The sequence below is a fragment of the Lepidothrix coronata genome, unplaced genomic scaffold, assembly GCF_001604755.1.
Source record: "Lepidothrix coronata isolate B3197 unplaced genomic scaffold, Lepidothrix_coronata-1.0 Scaffold3, whole genome shotgun sequence".
Classification (NCBI taxonomy): domain Eukaryota; kingdom Metazoa; phylum Chordata; class Aves; order Passeriformes; family Pipridae; genus Lepidothrix; species Lepidothrix coronata.
In genome coordinates this window covers 3822213-3840813 of record NW_016690183.1, presented here as the reverse complement: position 1 = coordinate 3840813, position 18601 = coordinate 3822213, and the positions used below count along the sequence as shown (strand labels likewise).

General features: G+C 40.6%; 1 protein-coding gene across 4 annotated transcripts in view; it reads right to left on the bottom strand.

Annotated features, from left to right (window-relative positions):
- The window catches only part of LOC108500930 (solute carrier family 12 member 7-like), a 70985-nt gene extending 55149 nt beyond the window's left edge, over positions 1-15836 (bottom strand). For 2 of the 4 annotated variants that reach the window (XM_017822330.1, XM_017822320.1), the window contains exon 1: positions 15609-15833. In XM_017822330.1, coding sequence (XP_017677819.1) covers positions 15609-15729 — 121 coding nt within the window. In that variant the 5' untranslated portion in view covers positions 15730-15833. Of the gene's footprint in view, positions 1-15608 lie in introns of all 4 variants that reach the window. The other 2 variants (XM_017822336.1, XM_017822309.1) reach the window with 2 other exon arrangements.
- Between the last annotated feature and the right edge of the window lie 2765 nt (positions 15837-18601).

The following is an 18601-nucleotide window of genomic DNA, read 5'->3' as shown; positions in this document are numbered from 1 at the left end:
CTTACAGGCGTCTTACAGGTCTTACACATGTCCCTCCTCCAATAAAGCTTAATGCAAGGTCAGCAGAAGGAGAACTGTGAACACAAAAGAATCTCCCTCATGGACCAGCACCTTGAGGTGTTTTACAGCACATGGAACATGCTGGTTTGGCACAAGATTATCTGAGAAATTGGCATTTATCCTTTAATGGGCTCCATTATACTTAGAGAAAGGTTCAGTCAGCTTTTCCATAGACAATAAAAAGCAACTTTGTCCTCAAACAAATACATTCTGATTCCTCTTATAATCTTGCAAGAGCATATGAGCACTAGAACTTCTTGCCTAAGACACTGCATTTTCTTCTAATCTCTTCAAAAAGGATTGCTCTTCAAAAAGAGAGCTGGGAAATTTCAAGTATTGTTTTGCATTCATACAGAATGTAATGTCACTGGAGTTACTGCTCCAGTGGGTATCATTAGACTAATCGAAACATCAAAAGGGTAGCCAAAAAGATAATGTGAATCAATATTCACAATTCTGAGGTAAAAGAATATAGTTTTGTATTATCAGCTCTGGACATAAAAATCAGTATCTTAGCACTATAAAGTATTTTAAATTGTACGTGGGAGAATAGTGAAGCCTTCTTTTATATGCTCGTATTTCTAAACAAAGAGTTACTTAGCTTTTTTCCAGTAGGAAAAAGCTCAGAGCACAGTATCTCTAACAAACAAGTCTTGTCAAATGCACCTAAGAGGCTTCAAATAGAAAAACAGAGAACTCAGGTTTCTTACACTTCAAATGCTTTTTCAGTGCTTCCAAACAACATTCTTCCCATTTTAAAGCTTTCTAATGTTAGTCTTCAAAACAATCTGTCACTACCAGACTACTATAAAGTCCCGTTTCTCTAATACAGTTGTCTCTTTTTGTATTTGTGAATGTTGGTACAGCATATTTATAGTATTTGACATGATCAGCATGACCTATTTTAGCTCCATTTGAAAGAGAATGAATGTTGAAAAAGTGACTGCAAAAACAAACTGACAAGTACTCTGTCATCTGCAGTTTGTTGACTGTAATTGTAATTCTACAATTATCAGAGAATCATAAAATCATTAAAGTTGGAAAAGAGTTCTAAGATAAAGTTCAACCTTTAACTGAACATTACCAAGCCAACTAAATCACAGCATTAAGTGCCACATCCAGTCATTTGTTGACCACCACTGGGGATGGTGACTCCACCACCTGCCTGGGCAGCCCGTTCCAATGTTTAATAACCCTTTCAGTGAAAAAATTCTTCCTGATGTCCAACCTGAACCTCACGTGGTGCAGCTTGAGGCCATTTCCTTTCGCCCTGGCACTAGGTGCCTGAGAGAAGAGGCCCGCCCCTGCCCTGCTACAACCTCCTTTCAGGTAGTTGTAGAGAGCTACAAGGTACCCCTAGAGCCTCCTTTTCTCCAGGCTAAATGACCCCAGCTCCCTCAGCCATTCCTCGTAAGACTTGTGCTCCAGGCCCTTCACCAGCTTTTTTGCCCTTCTCTGGACACACTCCAACACCTCAGTGTCTTTCTTGTCATGAGTGGGCCAAAATTGGACACAGAATTTGAGATGTGGCTTCACCAGTGCCGAGCACAAAGCAACAATCACTTCCCTAGTTCTTCTGGCCATACTAATTTTTTTAGCAAGCCAGGATGCCATTGGCCTTCTTGTCCACCTAGGTACATTGCTGGCTCACGTTCAGCTGCTGTCAACTAGCACCCCCAGGTCCCTTTTTGATGGGCCACTTTCCAGCCACTCTTCCCCCAGCTGGTAGAGCTGCATGGGATTGTTGGGTTGAAGTACACTTCACCTTACTGAACCTCATACAGGTTCACCATTAGCTAACCTCCAGTTGTCTGTGACCTCCCCGGTTAATGATGACCAACAATAATGATGGAGAGTGGCTCGGCAAGCTCTTCTGCCAGCTCCTACAGGTCCTCTTTTTGTTGTTAATATGTTTATAAACACCCTTATTACACCTTTGAGTTTTCATCATTGCTATCAACAAAATCATCTTCACTGCAAATTAAAAAGCACCATCTTCTGGAGTATGTTTATTTAATATGTTTAGATAGTGTGGTGGATTAACGCAAGCAGGAAATTAAACTCCAAATAAGCCAGTAAGGGAGGGGCGAAAGCAGAAACTATGGGTTGAGATAACAATTTATCGAAAGCAAAAAGCAGTGGAATAAGAACCACACAGTAACAACAGCAATATTAATAACAGAAGTATACAAAAAGAGGAGGTGTTTTACCCCCAAAAGAGGTGTTCACCACCTCAATTTAGTTCCATGTGGCCATGTAGACCAAAAAGAAGATGACAGACAGTCCCCGTAGGTTGCGCCCACATGGCTTCCCCACACAAAGACAATATGGCAATCATTCCCACACACCACACTATGTGGCTGCTGCAAACAAAGGCAAGATGGTGAGGGGCTCCTGTGGCTAGTGTTTCCCTGACTCCCAGCCCAAGACAACAAAAACCAACGACAAACAGACCCCCTAAAAGCTAGGTCGTCTGAGTCAGGTTGTGCTGTTGCTTGTTGGATTCCAAATTTTGGATATGAGAAAAGAAATTGCTAAGTTTAAACAGAAAACCTTGAGTCACAGAAGCTGGGGAAAAACCTCTGAAGGCCAGACCAGATGTCACTTGTTGGAATGCTCTGCCAAGAAACAGGGAGATGGTGCTTTGATGTTATCAGACCTTTGCATAAAATCCATTGTGTTCCCCCCTTTGCATATCTATACTCTGTATCCCTTGTGTCCTGTAGATTCAATACCTAATCCTCCCTGTAAAATCCCCTAAAATAAAGCAGGGTTTTTCCTGTGATGTAATTGTAAGACCCAAAAGTTCGTAATTTAGGTTTTCCCCTTTACCTCATCTCTGGAAACCCCCCCAATTTTAATAGCACAAATATGTAACCCCCCTGTTAAATATGTAAACCCTAAACCCTTTAAATATGAAGCTGTATGTCCAATAAAGGATTCCAGTTTCTGCCTCCAAACTGGGATCATCTTAGCTTTATTGACTCACTACAGTTGCTTTGTTGGGCTCAGTTCCTCACAGGTGCCTCCTCCACTGCTTCCACCATTCCGCCACACTAGGGGTCAGTCCCATAGGTCACTGCTACTTTCCTACTACTCCGCTGCACTCCTTTCAGCTCAGCTGGACTGGGCTTGACTCCTGTCAGCTGAGCTCCCCCTGGCTGGACTGGGGGTTGCCCTCACTGGTCTGTTCCTTGCCAGCAGCCTCCCCAGTAGCACTGCTGTTCAGCACACATTGATTCAGTGTTCCATCTCTTTCCTTTCAGCACCATGTCCCGTAGCTCTGCCTCAGAGAAAATGGAAGGAGGTGGATGGCAGAAGCAGAAGACAGAGTCCACAGGGCAGATGCTGACAACTTCCCAGGAGAGAGAGCGAGGCAAAATGGTGTCCACTTCTGGGGGTGCGCCCATTTTCTTCCTGAAACCATACCCCCTAGTGAGGACGTGGGTGGTACAGAATAACTTAGTTGCAATCTGGACAGATGTAGTGAGCCTTACAAACATGTAACTCAAATTGATATGTATTACATCATTCTGTAGAAAGAACTAGCTTCAGGACTCAACACACAGTCAACATCTATGGTGAAGTTAACCAAATCAGCTGTTTCTATCTTTAGCTCATCCCTTCTTCAAAAGAAGATTCATTAGAAAAGAAGTGATTCATGAGAAACCCAGAACTAAAAAAAGACAGGATTTACACTTTTCACAAACGCTGTAAATATTGCCCTCAGTGCAGCAAGTGAAACTGAGACAGCAGAAAAAACTATTTCAGTTGCTTCCACTGAGGTAACATGGAACATAAAAGAAATAGGCACTTCATACCACTAGTCTCAAGCCATATACAGCTTTACATCTCAACCCTACTCCCTTCAAATCTATAAGTAAGCTTTAACATAGCCAAATCATAGAATCATTTAGGTTGGAAAAGACCCATTGAGCCCAACCATCAATTTAACACTGTCAAGTCCAACACTAAATGTTCCTAAGCACCACATCTACATGTATTTTAAACACCACCAGGGATGGTGACTCAACCACTTTCCTGGGTAGCATGTTTCAATGCTTGAAAAGCAAATCACCTTTCCCTTAGGTTTCTTTGAAATTGTATATGTTTAAACTCTTCTCCGGTGTGGAGTTAAACATACAATAAAAATTTTAACTTCCAATGTAGTTATAGACGTGTCTCTAAGCTGCACGTCTTCTGAAGTCCAGTTTCTGCAATTAAAGCACTCCAAAAATCTACACTTACTATTGCTTGATTTCTGAAAGTAACTGAATTTACAAGAGTTTACTGGCAAAAATCTTAAATCTGGACCAGTATTTCATTTTGGACCACTATTAGTGTTAAAAGATCCAGAAGAAAAGGCAAAGTAAAATAATAAAAAACCTTCTAAGGGTTTAGTTATGGTACATTTCGTCTGTCTTCTGACACATGAAAAAAATCCACCTGTTGATGTGACACTCCATTCTAACCAACATAAGTGACCAAAGCCTAAGCTTTAAAATTAATCTGTTTCTACCTCCATACTCACTTTAAAAATTATTATTACTAATTCTCATCTGCTACAGAATGTTCACATATCCTAGCACAATTCTGTGCTCACTGATGGACCAGTAGACAAATTAAAGCCATAACTAATGTACCTTTCCTAGAAGCCTGTCTGGTATTTTCTATGTTGATGAGACATGCAGAAATCCCTAGTCTTGACTTCTACAGATACTCAAGCACGATAGTTACACTTACATGGAAATCAGCTGCAACAAGTTACATTTTCTTTTCTATACAAGACATACAGTTACAAGAAGAGAAAGTAGGAGACCTCTCAAGAGTGGAAGGTTACATACATTCAGAGTGTTCATGCAGACAATCCCAATGTGAATTCCTATACACCCCAGCCTTCAAATTGTTTCTTATCTATTTAAATTTGGCTGTTTTCAAACTTCTAGCTATAATGTCTTAGTACAGCTTCCAAATTTAACTACTCAGTATTAGTATTTTCTCTTGAAGGTAACTATACTTATTCAAATCATCTCAAGCTTTCTTCTGAAAAAGTAAGATAGTTAAGTTCCTAAAATATTTTCCTAACTTTTAATCATTTTTGTGGCAACATTCTCTACAGGTTTTAAGTTATGCAAAACCAAAAAATTCAAACTTTAAAAATCAAATACAGCCTTCTAATACCAGTCTCAGTCAACGCTATTTACAGGAGTATAATCATCACCTCTCTATTCCAAGGATCAGGCTAGCCCTCTTTACCACAGCATTAAACCAAGCTCATGCTATTCTATTCCAGTCTGACCCCTAAATCCTTTCCAGATTCACTGCTTCCTCACAGTCATACACTGTCATCATTATTGATATTTAAGTAGTGCTCCTATCTGCTTTTTGTATTCAAGCACATTTTGTCCAAAAAAGTAAGCACCTTTGTCTCCTGACATGCTGTAAGTTTTAACATCTACCTGAAAAATAAAACCAGATTGTTTTTAAATGGCAAAAGAATTCAGGTGTTGTTCAAAGGAATGAGAATTATCTAAAACTTTTGAACAGCATGGCCTCAAATAAGATAGCTCAGCTCTGAAAATGTGTAACTGTTCTCCAAACAAGTACATGTGTAAAACAAAACAGCTTCAATTCCCACCAGAAGTTTCTAATTTTATATGCTGTTATTTAAAGCAGAACCACAGTTGGAGAATAATCCTTCACAGAAAAGTCCTAACTTTTCAGTTTCCAAAGGGCAACTCTTAATCATAGTCCATATACCTTGAAGTAGGTTCTGTTTAGCCAAATACAGGTGAAAAATAACAGTTCTTAATAAAAACAATGGTAACATTTTCATTCAGGTAGTATTTGGTCATATTAAGAACAAACCACTACAAAATGAGAATATGAAAATGAGATCCTGTTTGCACAAGGGTAAACAAGCACAATGTTAATGTAACTAAAGTCTTTAAGGTAAAAATACATAAAGTTTGAAAGTCAGTAAAGCTGACATATAGGAGTGTCACACTGAAGAAAGCTGCCTGTGGCAAAACCTGTAATTCTATCTTCTCTACTATGCATATTTACTTCCTGTATGTCCAAGTTTTTGATTGGCAGGCAACTAAAGAGAAGTCATAGAATCTTAAAAATAAAATTTCTTGACACTTCTAATCCAAAAATATACAGAAGCAGTCTACAGAGCTCTAATATATACTTCTTTTTAAAAGCCACTACCTTGCCATAATTCAAATTATGAAAAGGCATCAATAACCTTCCTTGAACACATCTTGTTTCTGAATTTTTGTGCAAGATGGGTTTAAGAATTCAGTGCAACCTAACCTAAAGCTTCAGGTTATTGGTTTTTTTTAGTAATGAAATGTCAAAATATATTTACTATATCATCCATTTCTTAGATTATTTTTATTAACGATTAGCACAATTTACATAGGTTATCTTGCAATGCAGGACAAAGTGAATTTAACCTCCTTGTAAACCCCTTTACATAATGGAGGATTCTAATACTACATCCATCACCTTATCAACATTGCTAAATTTTAGTTTTTACTTAGGCTACTATTCTAACGAAGCACAACTTGCTTCTAATTGACAACACTGCAAAAGCTCTTTATAACTCTTTATAATACAGCTAGAAGTACAGGAACCTGCTGTTTCAGTAAAGAGACATTAGGACTACGGTATTGTCTTTTAAAGAGACTCACTTGGATTTGGCCCACTTTCTTCATAATCTTGTTCGCTCATGATTAAGGAAAATCAAAATCATTCCCCTCTGCTGATTCTTCATGTATTAAGAACTGAAACAGGCAACTGACAGTTGCTTCCTCCCAGCTTTGTGTAAGACCTCAAATCCTGTTTCTTATTAGCATTGGATTAATCCTGAAACAAGTCATTAAGGCGTCAGGCAGCACAAAGCATGCACATGACACAAACTACATGAGAATCACAGAACTCTTTAAAGGGAATTAAGCGGGAGGATTTTCGTCAGCAATAAACACCCTGCTTAGTGAAATGGGAAGGATCAAGCCACCAAAACATTCCACATCTTCACCTAATAATAAGTGCCTTTAAAGTTTTATTTCTATCAAATAAATTAATTTTAAAATACTTCCACTAAACAGATCAGTATAGATTAGCAACAGTAAGTATTAACCTATTCCAAAGACCTACCTACTATTAAAAAGCCTATTTTATGCACCAAGTATATATTAGCAAACCTTAAGCAAATTATAGTTAACTGTAGTTGTTAGACATCAATTTTATATAGAAATTAATTAAATTTACTTAAGATGTAGCAGATGAAAAACATTTTAAAATGTAATTCTATAACTTTTTGTAAGCTCTTTATAAAACCAAATATTTTTAAATTAAAAAGGGTCCTTTTCAAGACTGGCTGCATAATTTGTTAACTCTCAAATTAAATATGTTGCTGTTTTCTAGTTTATATTAAATATGTTTACATTAATCTATTTCTCTTGGTTTAAAAAGAAACACATTGGGACATAGGAACTCCAATAATATGAACTCTGCTCCCCTTTAATAGAGGAATAAAAAAAAATTGCGAGGAAGTTATAAGTGAAAAAATAACAGTGTACTAAAATGAAATAATGGTAACTACAAAGATACAGAGGAGAAAGTTTACCCACAGCTATGGGGTAACACCACCAACATGGCCAACCAGGAACAAAGGGGAAACAAAACGATGGATGGTTTTCTCCCCCTTCTTCTAAACCACCTCCCTTGGCACCAATGCTGCGCCATTCATCTCCACTGGGGTTTCGGGCTCCGTGCAGCTGAAGTGGGCAGCGAGGGGGAGGAGTCCGGCACGGGGGTCCAGCGTATGGGTCCCAGAGCAGCAGTCCCCGGGGGGCTTCAGTACTCAGGCGGCAGCGGTGGTGTGGGCGGCTTCGGCATTTAAGTGGCGGCAGCAGCAGAGGCACTTGACGGGAGCAGGCAGGCAAAGCAGCAGAGGTAGAGGGGGGGGTGCCACCAGCCCACAGTGAGCAAAGCAGAGGGGCTCGCAGCTGGCTCAGTTGCACCTTTGGAGCTGTCCACTTCAGCACCATAACTCCTCAGTAGCACTCTGGAGGGGGCAAAGCAGCAAGCAGCAGAAGGGACCAAGTTTCACTGCATTTTTTTAGGGACAGCAAGTCCTCATCACTGCAGCAACTGAGGCAAGACAGCACCCTTTAGGTTCCCGGTGTGGCTTTTCCTGTTGTCCAGGCAGGGACAGCTGCTGGTTGCAGCAAAGCCTCCCCTCCCTTCCAACACCCCATGAGGGGAGGGCAGGGCAGCCCCCTTCATATGGCATAATGGTATGAATATTCATGGCTGTAACTCTCTTCCCTGGCTTGTAGCCATAACACTATTACACATTCTATACCAGCCTTAAACAATTTCATACAAACTCTTTCAATTCTATTAAATGGATGTTAGAGCTTAGAACAGACTAGTTCCTGTGGTCAAATTTTTTAATAACATCCAAAATGTACTCTTTGTGATCATAACACCTATGTCACAAGCATGGTCAACTGTGGAAAGGTTGAGACAACTGCAGGCTCCTTCCCAGCCCATTCCCGAAGTCTCTTCTTCCTAGAACCAGCTCTGGTGCTTACTAATCCCCTAGAAGAGGGCTAGTATGGGGCTATGTTTTGGATTTTTACTGAAAACAGTGTTAATAATGCAAAAATGTTTTCATTACTGCTGAACAGTGCTTACATGGTGCCAAGGCTTTTTCCTGCTTCTCCAGCAAAGAGACCGCTGGTGCACAAGTAGTTGGGAGAGAACACAGCCAGGACAGCTGACCCCAACTGACCAAAGGTATGTTCCACACCATATAGTGTTATGCTCAGCATATAAAGCTGAGGGAAGACAGAGGAATGTAAGGGCCAATCAGAACGATGGCGTTAAGCATATAAAGCTAGTGGAAGAAGGAGGAAGGTGGGGGCCAGTCAGAAGGACTGCATTTGTCTTCAAAAGTCACCATTATGCAGAATGGAGCACTGTTTTCCTGGAGATGGTTGAATATAATGGCCAGTCTTCGCGAGCGAAGATTTGGGAAAGGTCATTAACCCTTCGAGCCTGCGCAGTGGATTTTTTTTGGTGAGACCCAGCGTGCGCTGAACTGAGCCCACCCTTTAATCCTGAGGTTCATCTGCCGGGGCCGAGTGAAACTCGGACAGTGGCAGTGAGGGTCTCAGAACGTAGGTTTGTTTAGAGTGACCTTCTCTTAGATGGATTGCCTCACAGGGCTAACGAGCTCCATCTGCCCAGGGGGCCGGGAATCGAACCCGGGTCGCAGCGGTGAGAGTCCTGCACCCTAACCACTAGACCACCAGAGGCCCCTAGATGGTTGAATACTTACCTGCCAATGGGGAAGTGGTGTATGTTTTTGCTTTGTTTGCATGTGTGACTTTTGCTTTACATGTTGAACTGTCTTTATCTCAGCCCCCTCTCACTTTTACTCCTCCAATTCCCTCTCCCATTACACCAGGGGTGAGTAAGCAAGAGCTGTAGCTGTCGGTTGGGTTTAAACCACAACATTGTACATTTGATGCAGTGATGACAGAGCCAAGTAAAACATATTCCAATCTTGAAGTACTCTTATTAGCTTGGAGTTGAGGAAGGCAAATAGAAACGTGACAGGATAAGCTACACTACTAGCAGAATTAAAATTCTGCTAGCTACTGTTTGGAAAGTTTGCAAAGCCATGGCATACAAATAACTGCACTTATACAAATTATAGTGCGTACCAGAGGTGCTCCTTGTTCAACTAGTACAATGGAATAAGCTGGAAAATAAATACTATCTGATTATGCAAGAAATACCACAGAAGTCACAAAAAGATTGTATAGGTAAAAACAAAGCAGGAGAATCCATTTAAGTTGATAGAATTCACTTAAAACCAAGGGATCCACTTTGTTGGGGGGAAATCCTAAAGCTTTAATATTTCTACTGCTATTTAGAAAGTCCCCTGTGAAAACATTATATAGTTAATTAGTCAAAAGAGAAAAGAAAAGAAAAAGCACTAATTCTTTCATTCCCCATGCTTTAGTATCTGTTTTTATATGAAGCAACAACAAAGTTCAAAGATGCAGAAACAATTCATCATGTCTGTGCTGTCAAAAAGGGTGGTTTTCTGCATTGGGGTGGGGGTGGAACAACTGTTGTTCTGCAATGAGCTAATTCAAGGAAATAAACCCTCTTATAACAATATTTTAAAAACAAGTGCTTTTCTGTCATAGCTATTTTCCTGTCCATTGAGACTATAATCACTTACAGTTAGCTCTTAGGCAATAAATACAGTGAGAGTTAGCATTTCACTCACATGAAATTAACACAATGGAGTAAAAATAATTTGCTATCCATTTCATGCATTAAGACTCTCTCTCTCAAAAAAAAGGTCAACACTGCAATGGCCTAAAAGAAATGTTTAAACAGTTACAGAATGCTAAGTGACTGTAAAATGCTTGCTCCACAGTGAATTTATTTAGTCTATTATCCTTAATTCTAACTCCTTTAATTGTGTCCATTTCCCTTAGCACTATCAATAGCTAACAGAAGCACACATTCAAAATTATATTAACCAGTGAAAGGATCAATTACAGCACCTTGGCAGAGCTCAGTATACATACATATACAACCAATGCCCCCTAGAGCAAAGAAAATCCCTGTGGTCTCAGGCATCTCCCATGCCTGTGATCAAATGTAAGATATGCAACAGGAATATTATTTTCCACTCCAACACTGTACTATAACATACAGCATTGGGGTGGTGGGGGAAGACCATCACTGTCGCTTCTGCAAAGGCAGATTCTGTCTCACATGCCTAAAGAGTTCTTTGAAAGAATCAACAAGCATATAGATTAATGAAAACCTAATTTATACTGTCTGCGAAGTTCTCCAAAAGACTTCTTAGGAAGTGCTTCTTTGAACATACTTAAGGAAATAAAACAGCCATGGAATGAGAAAAAAGAGATAAACCATAGATAAATAACTAAGAAAATAGAAGACAAATGTGGTGTGCTCTCAGAGGCAGAGACAGTCGTTGAAGTTATGCTGGGACACATGCTATTGCACACATTAATAAAAAATAACAACAACAACAACAAAACCCCTTCATTAAAAAAAAAAACCAAAAACAAAAACAAAACCCCACACCAAAACCCAAACAAACAAACAGAAACAAACAAACCAACCAAAAAAATCAACCCCAAAAAAACACCCAGAGATGTGACAGTTTAAAACTATTTAGGATAGTTGAGGTGCAAACCAAATGTGGAGACCTGAAGATCTCCAAGCCTATGTGAATGTTAAAGCAACAGGCAAAATTTGATGTAGAAATTTATACATATATATACATATACACACATGAAGAAAAAATCCTAATCCATCTGGGCTCCAACTGAAGGTTACCACCCATAAATTACATACTTTGATTATGACTGTGGCAAAACACCAGTTCAATACTTGCTTTTCCAACCACGGACTGAATATCAGGAATAAAAAAGGGGGAAAGAAGAAGAAAACGAAACTGTTTGTTCACAACTTGATTATCATGTGCATTTCTGGAACTTCCCCCATTTCAAAATGAACAAAAGTGGAAAAACTTCAGAGAAAGACAGACGGTAGAGCAATAAGTATGGAATAGCTTCTATGTAAAGAATGACTAAATATGTGTCTTCAGTTTGGAAAAATTATAGGGTTAAGATGGGACAAGATTTATCAAGGTTTATCATATGGAGAGGGACCAGATTAATTTAGAACTTAATCTAAAAATCTAAATTCACCAAAAACTGAGAAACTAATCCAGTTTCATATAAGACTTATCTTTTTCTGGCCTACAAGTTGTTGGAGCCTGAAAGACCACATGAAAAACTGTATCATATTTGCCATCCCATGCTCATCCCTAGACCTGAGCCTTTAGCCACTATTGGAAACACGATGCACACTACTGGCTAAGCACATGAACAAGGCAGAGAAGGGTAACTAATCCATGGAGATGAAAAATAATTGAAGACATCAGTCTGCATTTTTTCAGGATACAGCAAACTGGATGAATCACAATGGGATGAAGGGGAACATGCAATACTGCATTTTTCTGTACAGTAAGTTATGAACTACAGACTGGATCTGTGTTTGAGTAGAAGTTGACTGAAAATACACCAGACATCTCAGTAAAATTAACCTAGTTTCCCTCCATTGCATATATATACATATATATATATATCTATATATACACCTCTGTCAACTATTTCCTGGTTTTCCAATAAACAGCATTTTACAGAAATTCACAGCATCCATGCTCTATTAGTTATATGATGACTTCTTGATAGATGACCAGGTTTGTCACTGCTATTCCTTGTATTTGAGGGTCTTCAATTTGAAAAGATTTTCTAGGATTTAGTTCTCGTATTAGTTTCTAAATAAAAAAATGCTGTGGTGAGGTAAATAATACTATGGGATGCTAAAAATACAAGCTATGCCTTGAAACACCTGATACACAGAGCTGCTAATGAAATAGGAAGCTGATCCAACCTTATGAAGTTTTGACATGCCTATCTAATAGAGAGTCACTACAGATATGTGTGAAAACAAAAGACCCAACACAAACCAAACTCAGAATTTCTCATAAAACTCTATACATTGCTGCCTACAACAGAATCGTATTTCCTTCTCTTCTTCAACCAGTTACTATTTCCTGACTACCCTTTCTATGTAGTATATTATAAACACACTAAAAGACACGGGCACATGTTTTCTGCTACTTTGTGAACATTTGAGTCAGCAGGCCCTCAACTATGTTGTTCAATTGAAGCATTAATTTCCACTCTGCCTCCCTACTCTTCCAAGCCAGCACTATAAACCAGCCACACAACCACTCAAAAAAGTATTCTCCTCCTTCACACATGAAAGTGTGTTCACACAATTAGAAAATTTGAAGCTGCAGAATTTCAGATTATTATGAAGGAGCCAAGATCATAGAGAAAGAATATCCCAGGTTACTTACTCCGTTATCACACAGATGAGTATCAGGTAAGAATGTGTGAAAGGGGATAAATGCACAGAATTATGCACTAATTGATAAGAGCCTTGCTAATAAAAATCAAAACTACTTTACTCATGACCTAATGGCTGAACAGCATATAGCCTTCTTCCTTTAAAAAAAACATCGAGTTTGATGGGGTAGATTTTTTGGGTTTGGGGTTTTTTGTGTGTGTGTTTGGTGGGTATGTTTTTTTTTAAAAAAAAGGCAGTCAAGGAAAAAACGACTCGGTTTTTAAGACAGATAATTTAATCAAAACAGATAAAATTCTAGATTTCTAAACAATTGGAACAAAATGATATGCTGAGCTATATAGGCTAAAGATGAGCCAAAGGGGAAGTTCCCATTCTCCTCTATTTTACTTTCATCTCTGCTCTTAGCTTGACCCACCTCTTACCTTGACATAACCCTAGCCATTCTCACACTTTTTGCAGCACTCGCTCACCTCAACTCCAAAACAGGGGAAGCATGATTTGGTTTTTTGCAGGAGTTTAGTTTATTCACAGTTTAGCATGTTGAACCAGGCCAGTAAAATGTCTGATGAGCACCAAGGTCAAGTGCAGGAAAAAGGAAGCAAAGCCAGTGATGCAGAGGAGGGCAGTGAAAGAAATATTTACTCCTTAGTTTTTTTCTCAAGGCTGAAGCAGGGAGAAGGGCAGTCCTTCTCTGAGCAGCAGGTTTTTAGATGGGCTTAACGGTTTTTAGCTGTACTAATATTTTAGAATTCTTTCTAGTTTTCAGAAGAATGACTCAAGAATTATTTCATTTCACATCACTAACTTAACAATTCCATACAATACCCAAGTATGTTTTTCACTTCCCAAAACTCTCTATCAGAGTACAGCATGTAATCTTTTAATGAAGTCAGAGCTCTCCAACTATAACTTGCATACAAATCAATGCCTTCTCTTTTCAGCACTTTACTCTTTAATCCCTATGTTACCAGCACACAGGAAGAGTAATAAATAAATTCATCCACTCAAGTGATATAGATCCATAACAGTATGGATGCCTTGCTGACTAGTCCTTCTACTAAAAGAAAATTTGTCCAAACAGATTAATGTCATACTGTTGTCATCCATGTAGTACAGGAAACAAACTTTTGCCACAGTTTATACTGGTTTGGTTTTTCTATTTCATTTAGTTTGGAAAAAGAAGAGGCAATTATTAGAACACTTGCTAAAGGAAAGGCAACTACATGTAGTATATATCTTTTATGGGTAAGTAGGGGAGAAAGCTCTGGGAGAAAATAATCCAACTTTGTTTGCTTGGTGTTTTACTAGATCAGCTTCCTAAAATAATGTAAATACATTAAGTTTGTCAAATATCTGTTTTCATTCAAATGCCACATCATATTAGGTGATAAGGTATTAGCCTTATTTATCTGTCATCTATACCACAAAAAGGAAAAGATGCCATTAAGAGGAATTGCTCTTTACAAAAAAAATCTATTCCCATCACCTGTGATCATCTAACATAATTAAAAAAAAAAATCTTTACAGAAGTATTGATTGTAACACAGTGTCCAAAAAAACGTGCTAGATTTAAAATACTTCTCAGTGCTAGCAGCGATTCACACACCATACTTGGTACTGCTGCCACAACACGCTTTAGCAAGAGGAAGTGTTATGAGCCAAAATTACTGCTTCCCCAGCAGTGCCGCATCATCCAAGTGAGAAAAGCACTAGTGCAGGTAAATACTCATCCCCCTGCAAGAAGGGCTGTCCTGAGCAGACCCTCACTCACGACGCCTAAGCTCCTCCTCCGGCTTGATTCTGCTCCCCCCAGGAGGCTTCAGGGGCAAGGCCTAGCAAGAGGCAATCTCCGAACACCACGGCATCGTGTAGCAACCACCTATTTAACCCGGGACACGGTCTCTGATGCAAAAGCACGTGGCAGGACGAATACCAGGTGCAAGGCAAGTAAAACTGTACTCTTCTTTGCAGTCTGAATCTTTCCTCCTATCCCTCTCTCTAGTGAGCTCCAACAGGACTTCGCTTTTAACAGAGCTTAACGGTTGGACTTGATGATCTTAAAGGTTTTTTCCAACCTAAACGACTGACTCTATGACTTTTTACCCCTGCCTGTTGAATGGCCGTGGGCGGCGCTACTCCCGCCCGCTCCCCGTCGTAGGCGGGAAGCGGCCTGACTGCCCCACATCGCCGCGGGCAGGCGCCGCGCCCGGCCGCCTGCGGGCTGCGCCGCTCCTCCGCCGGAGCCGCCCGTGACTACTTCCTTTCGGCCAGCGGCGCTGGCTAATAGAAACAAAGAGAAACAAGCTCTTGGCCACCCCAGGCGCTAGACTTTCACCCTCTCCCGAAGCGCACTTCTCCTGGAAAGATAGTCCCGGGACCGCTCGCTGCAGAGAAGCAATGCGGCCCCCCCAGAGTCTACAGAAGCCCCTACGACGGCGAGCCGGCCCGCCACATGCGGCAGACCCGCTTCTTCCCAAACAAGGGTCAGGCGCTCTCTTCAGGCGCTGACTCCCAGCACCTCCCCACTCTCTCACCGGTGCCCCGGTGCCTCTCGTCGTCTTCATCTTCTTCCTCCTGCAGCTGCCCATCCCGCTCCGCCGGTCCCCGCTCCTCGCCCTGCGCCTCCACCGGCACCACCGTGAAACTCGTCGGCATGGCGCAGACAGCCCCAGACCCGCTGGCACCTCCTCCCAGGGCAGCGGGCCGGGTGAGCCGGGCGCTGCCGCCTCCCTCACGTGAGAGCCATTTCCTCACGCGGGGGGGGCGGTGGCCGGCACCGCGCCGCCGCCCTTTACCGCCTGACTGATGGCGCTGCGGCCGCAGTTCCGAAAGGAGAGGCCCAGGCCTGGCATCCTCTCGGTCTCAAATCTTGCCTTGCAGTTATCCTTGTAGTGCTAAGACCACCGGGCGGCTGCTCTTCTCGTACCACCAGACAGAAACTGCCTTCCAAAGAAAACCAGAGATGGGCTGTAGGGCCCTGATTCTCCAGGTCACTGAAGGGATGACATCATCCAGAAGGCCCAACCACGAGATTTACGGTTCACCTTTTGGACAAGTGGAGGAGGAAGTCCACTCTGCCTTTGGATTACCGGGAGATAAGGATGGTTCCCAGAAATCTGGTCCCCTACACAGCAGCTATGCTTTGCAGGGGACAGGTGAAGGTCCTGTGATTCAGGTTGGAGTCAGCATGTAAATTCTGACCTGAAGTAAAGCAGATTCAAAGAATCAGTGGATGAGCAGTGTATCGAATGTTAATGATATAGCACTAGTGATGAGCTGTAGTTCTTGGTTATCTCAGACTTCCCTCCCAGGGGAGGTTGTGTTGTAGCATCTCCACTGCAGAAGTAAAGAAAATGGACTTAGAAGCCAAGGGCATTTTTCTTGTCTCCTGCTATTCTGCATTCCCAGCAAAGTGCTAGAATAGAGCGTAAAGACTCTATTCATGTCAGTCTGTATCTATGCCCTTTGGAAGGACATTCTGGTGGTTTTGTGGGCCCAGTGCCTCAGTGGGATATATGATTTCTACCTAACACTACAGCCTGTCCCACTACATAGAGGTCTTAAGAGAAAGGGGTAGGGAAAGTGATTCTGGCCATGAAAGATGGCAGTGAAGTGGCAGATGTGGAGACAGTGGGGCAGCAAGAAAAAGAGAGGGAGAGATGCATTCGATACTTGGTATGGACTTCCAGTTCCACCCCTATTTAAACCATAGTGTCACTATAGTAATGAGAATAGTGGCTGCATGAGAAAGGAGTTTCTTCATCCTTTTTTGGAGCTTAAGAAAGCAACTGGAATGGTGTCTTTGCTAATGACAGCATTTTGCAATATTAATGGTGTTACCTGTAGAGGCAAGGATGTCTGGGGGAATTTTTAATGTTAAAGCTCATTTTGTTATGGTACAGACTATTACCAAATTAATAGTGTGAAGGAACTAGATACAACAGTGAAGTAGAATAGTAAATGTAATTTTGAAACATATACACAAAATAATAATTTCTTTTTCAAACGAAAATTATTTTTTTTATTATTACTTTTGGCCGTGACAGAGTTAATTTTTTTTGCCGTAGCTGGGAGGGGCGGAGCCTGGAGCAATGTGAGCGTGGCTAGTTTATTCTGTACAACCTCATTGCTGGGGGGCAGAAGTAAGGGACTCTCGAAAAGCAGGTGAGCATGGCTTGCAGTCAAGGAAAAAAGCATGGTGGCCGGAGCGTACATCTGCTATTGTTTTTCATTATCCCGGATTTTGTGAGCATTTTTGCATGTAAATCACCCTCTTTTTGTAAATCTTTTTTATTAGTATTGTTGCTGTCACTGCTCATGGTTCTTTTCTGTTTTCAGTAAATTGTTCTTATCTCAACCAGTAATCTTTGCCTTTTGTATCTCCCAGCAGAGGAGGAGGGGAGTGGCTTGTGTTTTCTCTTTAATGGGAGTACTAAATAGGCAATACCATTCCTAAACCATGCAGCAGAATGCAATGTATAAGGTATGAGGTCATGTATGAGTATTGAGAAGAAAATTTTCAATGGCTCATCATCTGTAAAGTAACAGATGATCAGCTATTGATCAGCTTTTGTGCATGCAGTATTGTACTGCATGCACAAAAGATTGAGTGGGGAGAAATTAGAACGGCAGCCTTCATTTTACTCCAACCTGTTACATTTTTTTTTGTCTAAAATAGCTAAGAGCCAAAGAAAGAGAAGCTTTGGACCAAACAACTTTTGAACGAACAGAGGCAGCACTTCCTCTTCCAACTGTCTTCTGTCATAACCATGGAGAACCATCTGATTGAAAAATAGGCACAGTTCAGCAAAGATGGTCAATTCATATGGGGTTGTGGGTTGTCCCTCATTACAGGGACACCCTGTAATATGAGAGCTGTGTTTTGTGAGCCTTTCTAACAGTTATTGCACTATGAGGACCTGGGAGTGGGAAAAGTAACTCACTTCTTAGGTTTATTTATTGTCACTTTCTTTGAAATAGCATAAGTAGTGGTGTGGTGCATGCCACGTTTAACAACTGACTACTCTGATAGTACGCTTCTTGGAATAAGAAATAAAAATAGAGCATAAGTAGAATAAGACTAAAACATTATATAGATCTGTATCTAAAAAGCATGGCATTAATTACATTAATGTTTTATTTAAAAAGATAAAAAAGGAAAAGCTTTCAGTCTGTGTTGTTCCCTGAAAACAGAGCTCTGCATCACCATAATGCTGTTTGGCAAGAAAGGAAAGCAGCGGGTACAGCATCAATTCAAACAGATACATCCAGATGGAGCTTTAGAAGTCATTCCTCTTGTTAACAAAAATGGATTTGAGGGCTGAATATTCTGAATATTCTACTAACATCCCCCCTGAATAAAGTAAAAACAAGAACACATGAAGATCTGTGAAAGAAGCTAGTTTATATGCCAAGAATAGAAAAAGGCTAAAATTAATGCTAACAATTAATATTGTTAGGATCTAAAACAAGACACCTGAGACACTTCTGCCTTCACACTGCCCCTGCATCAATGAACTCCCTTTAA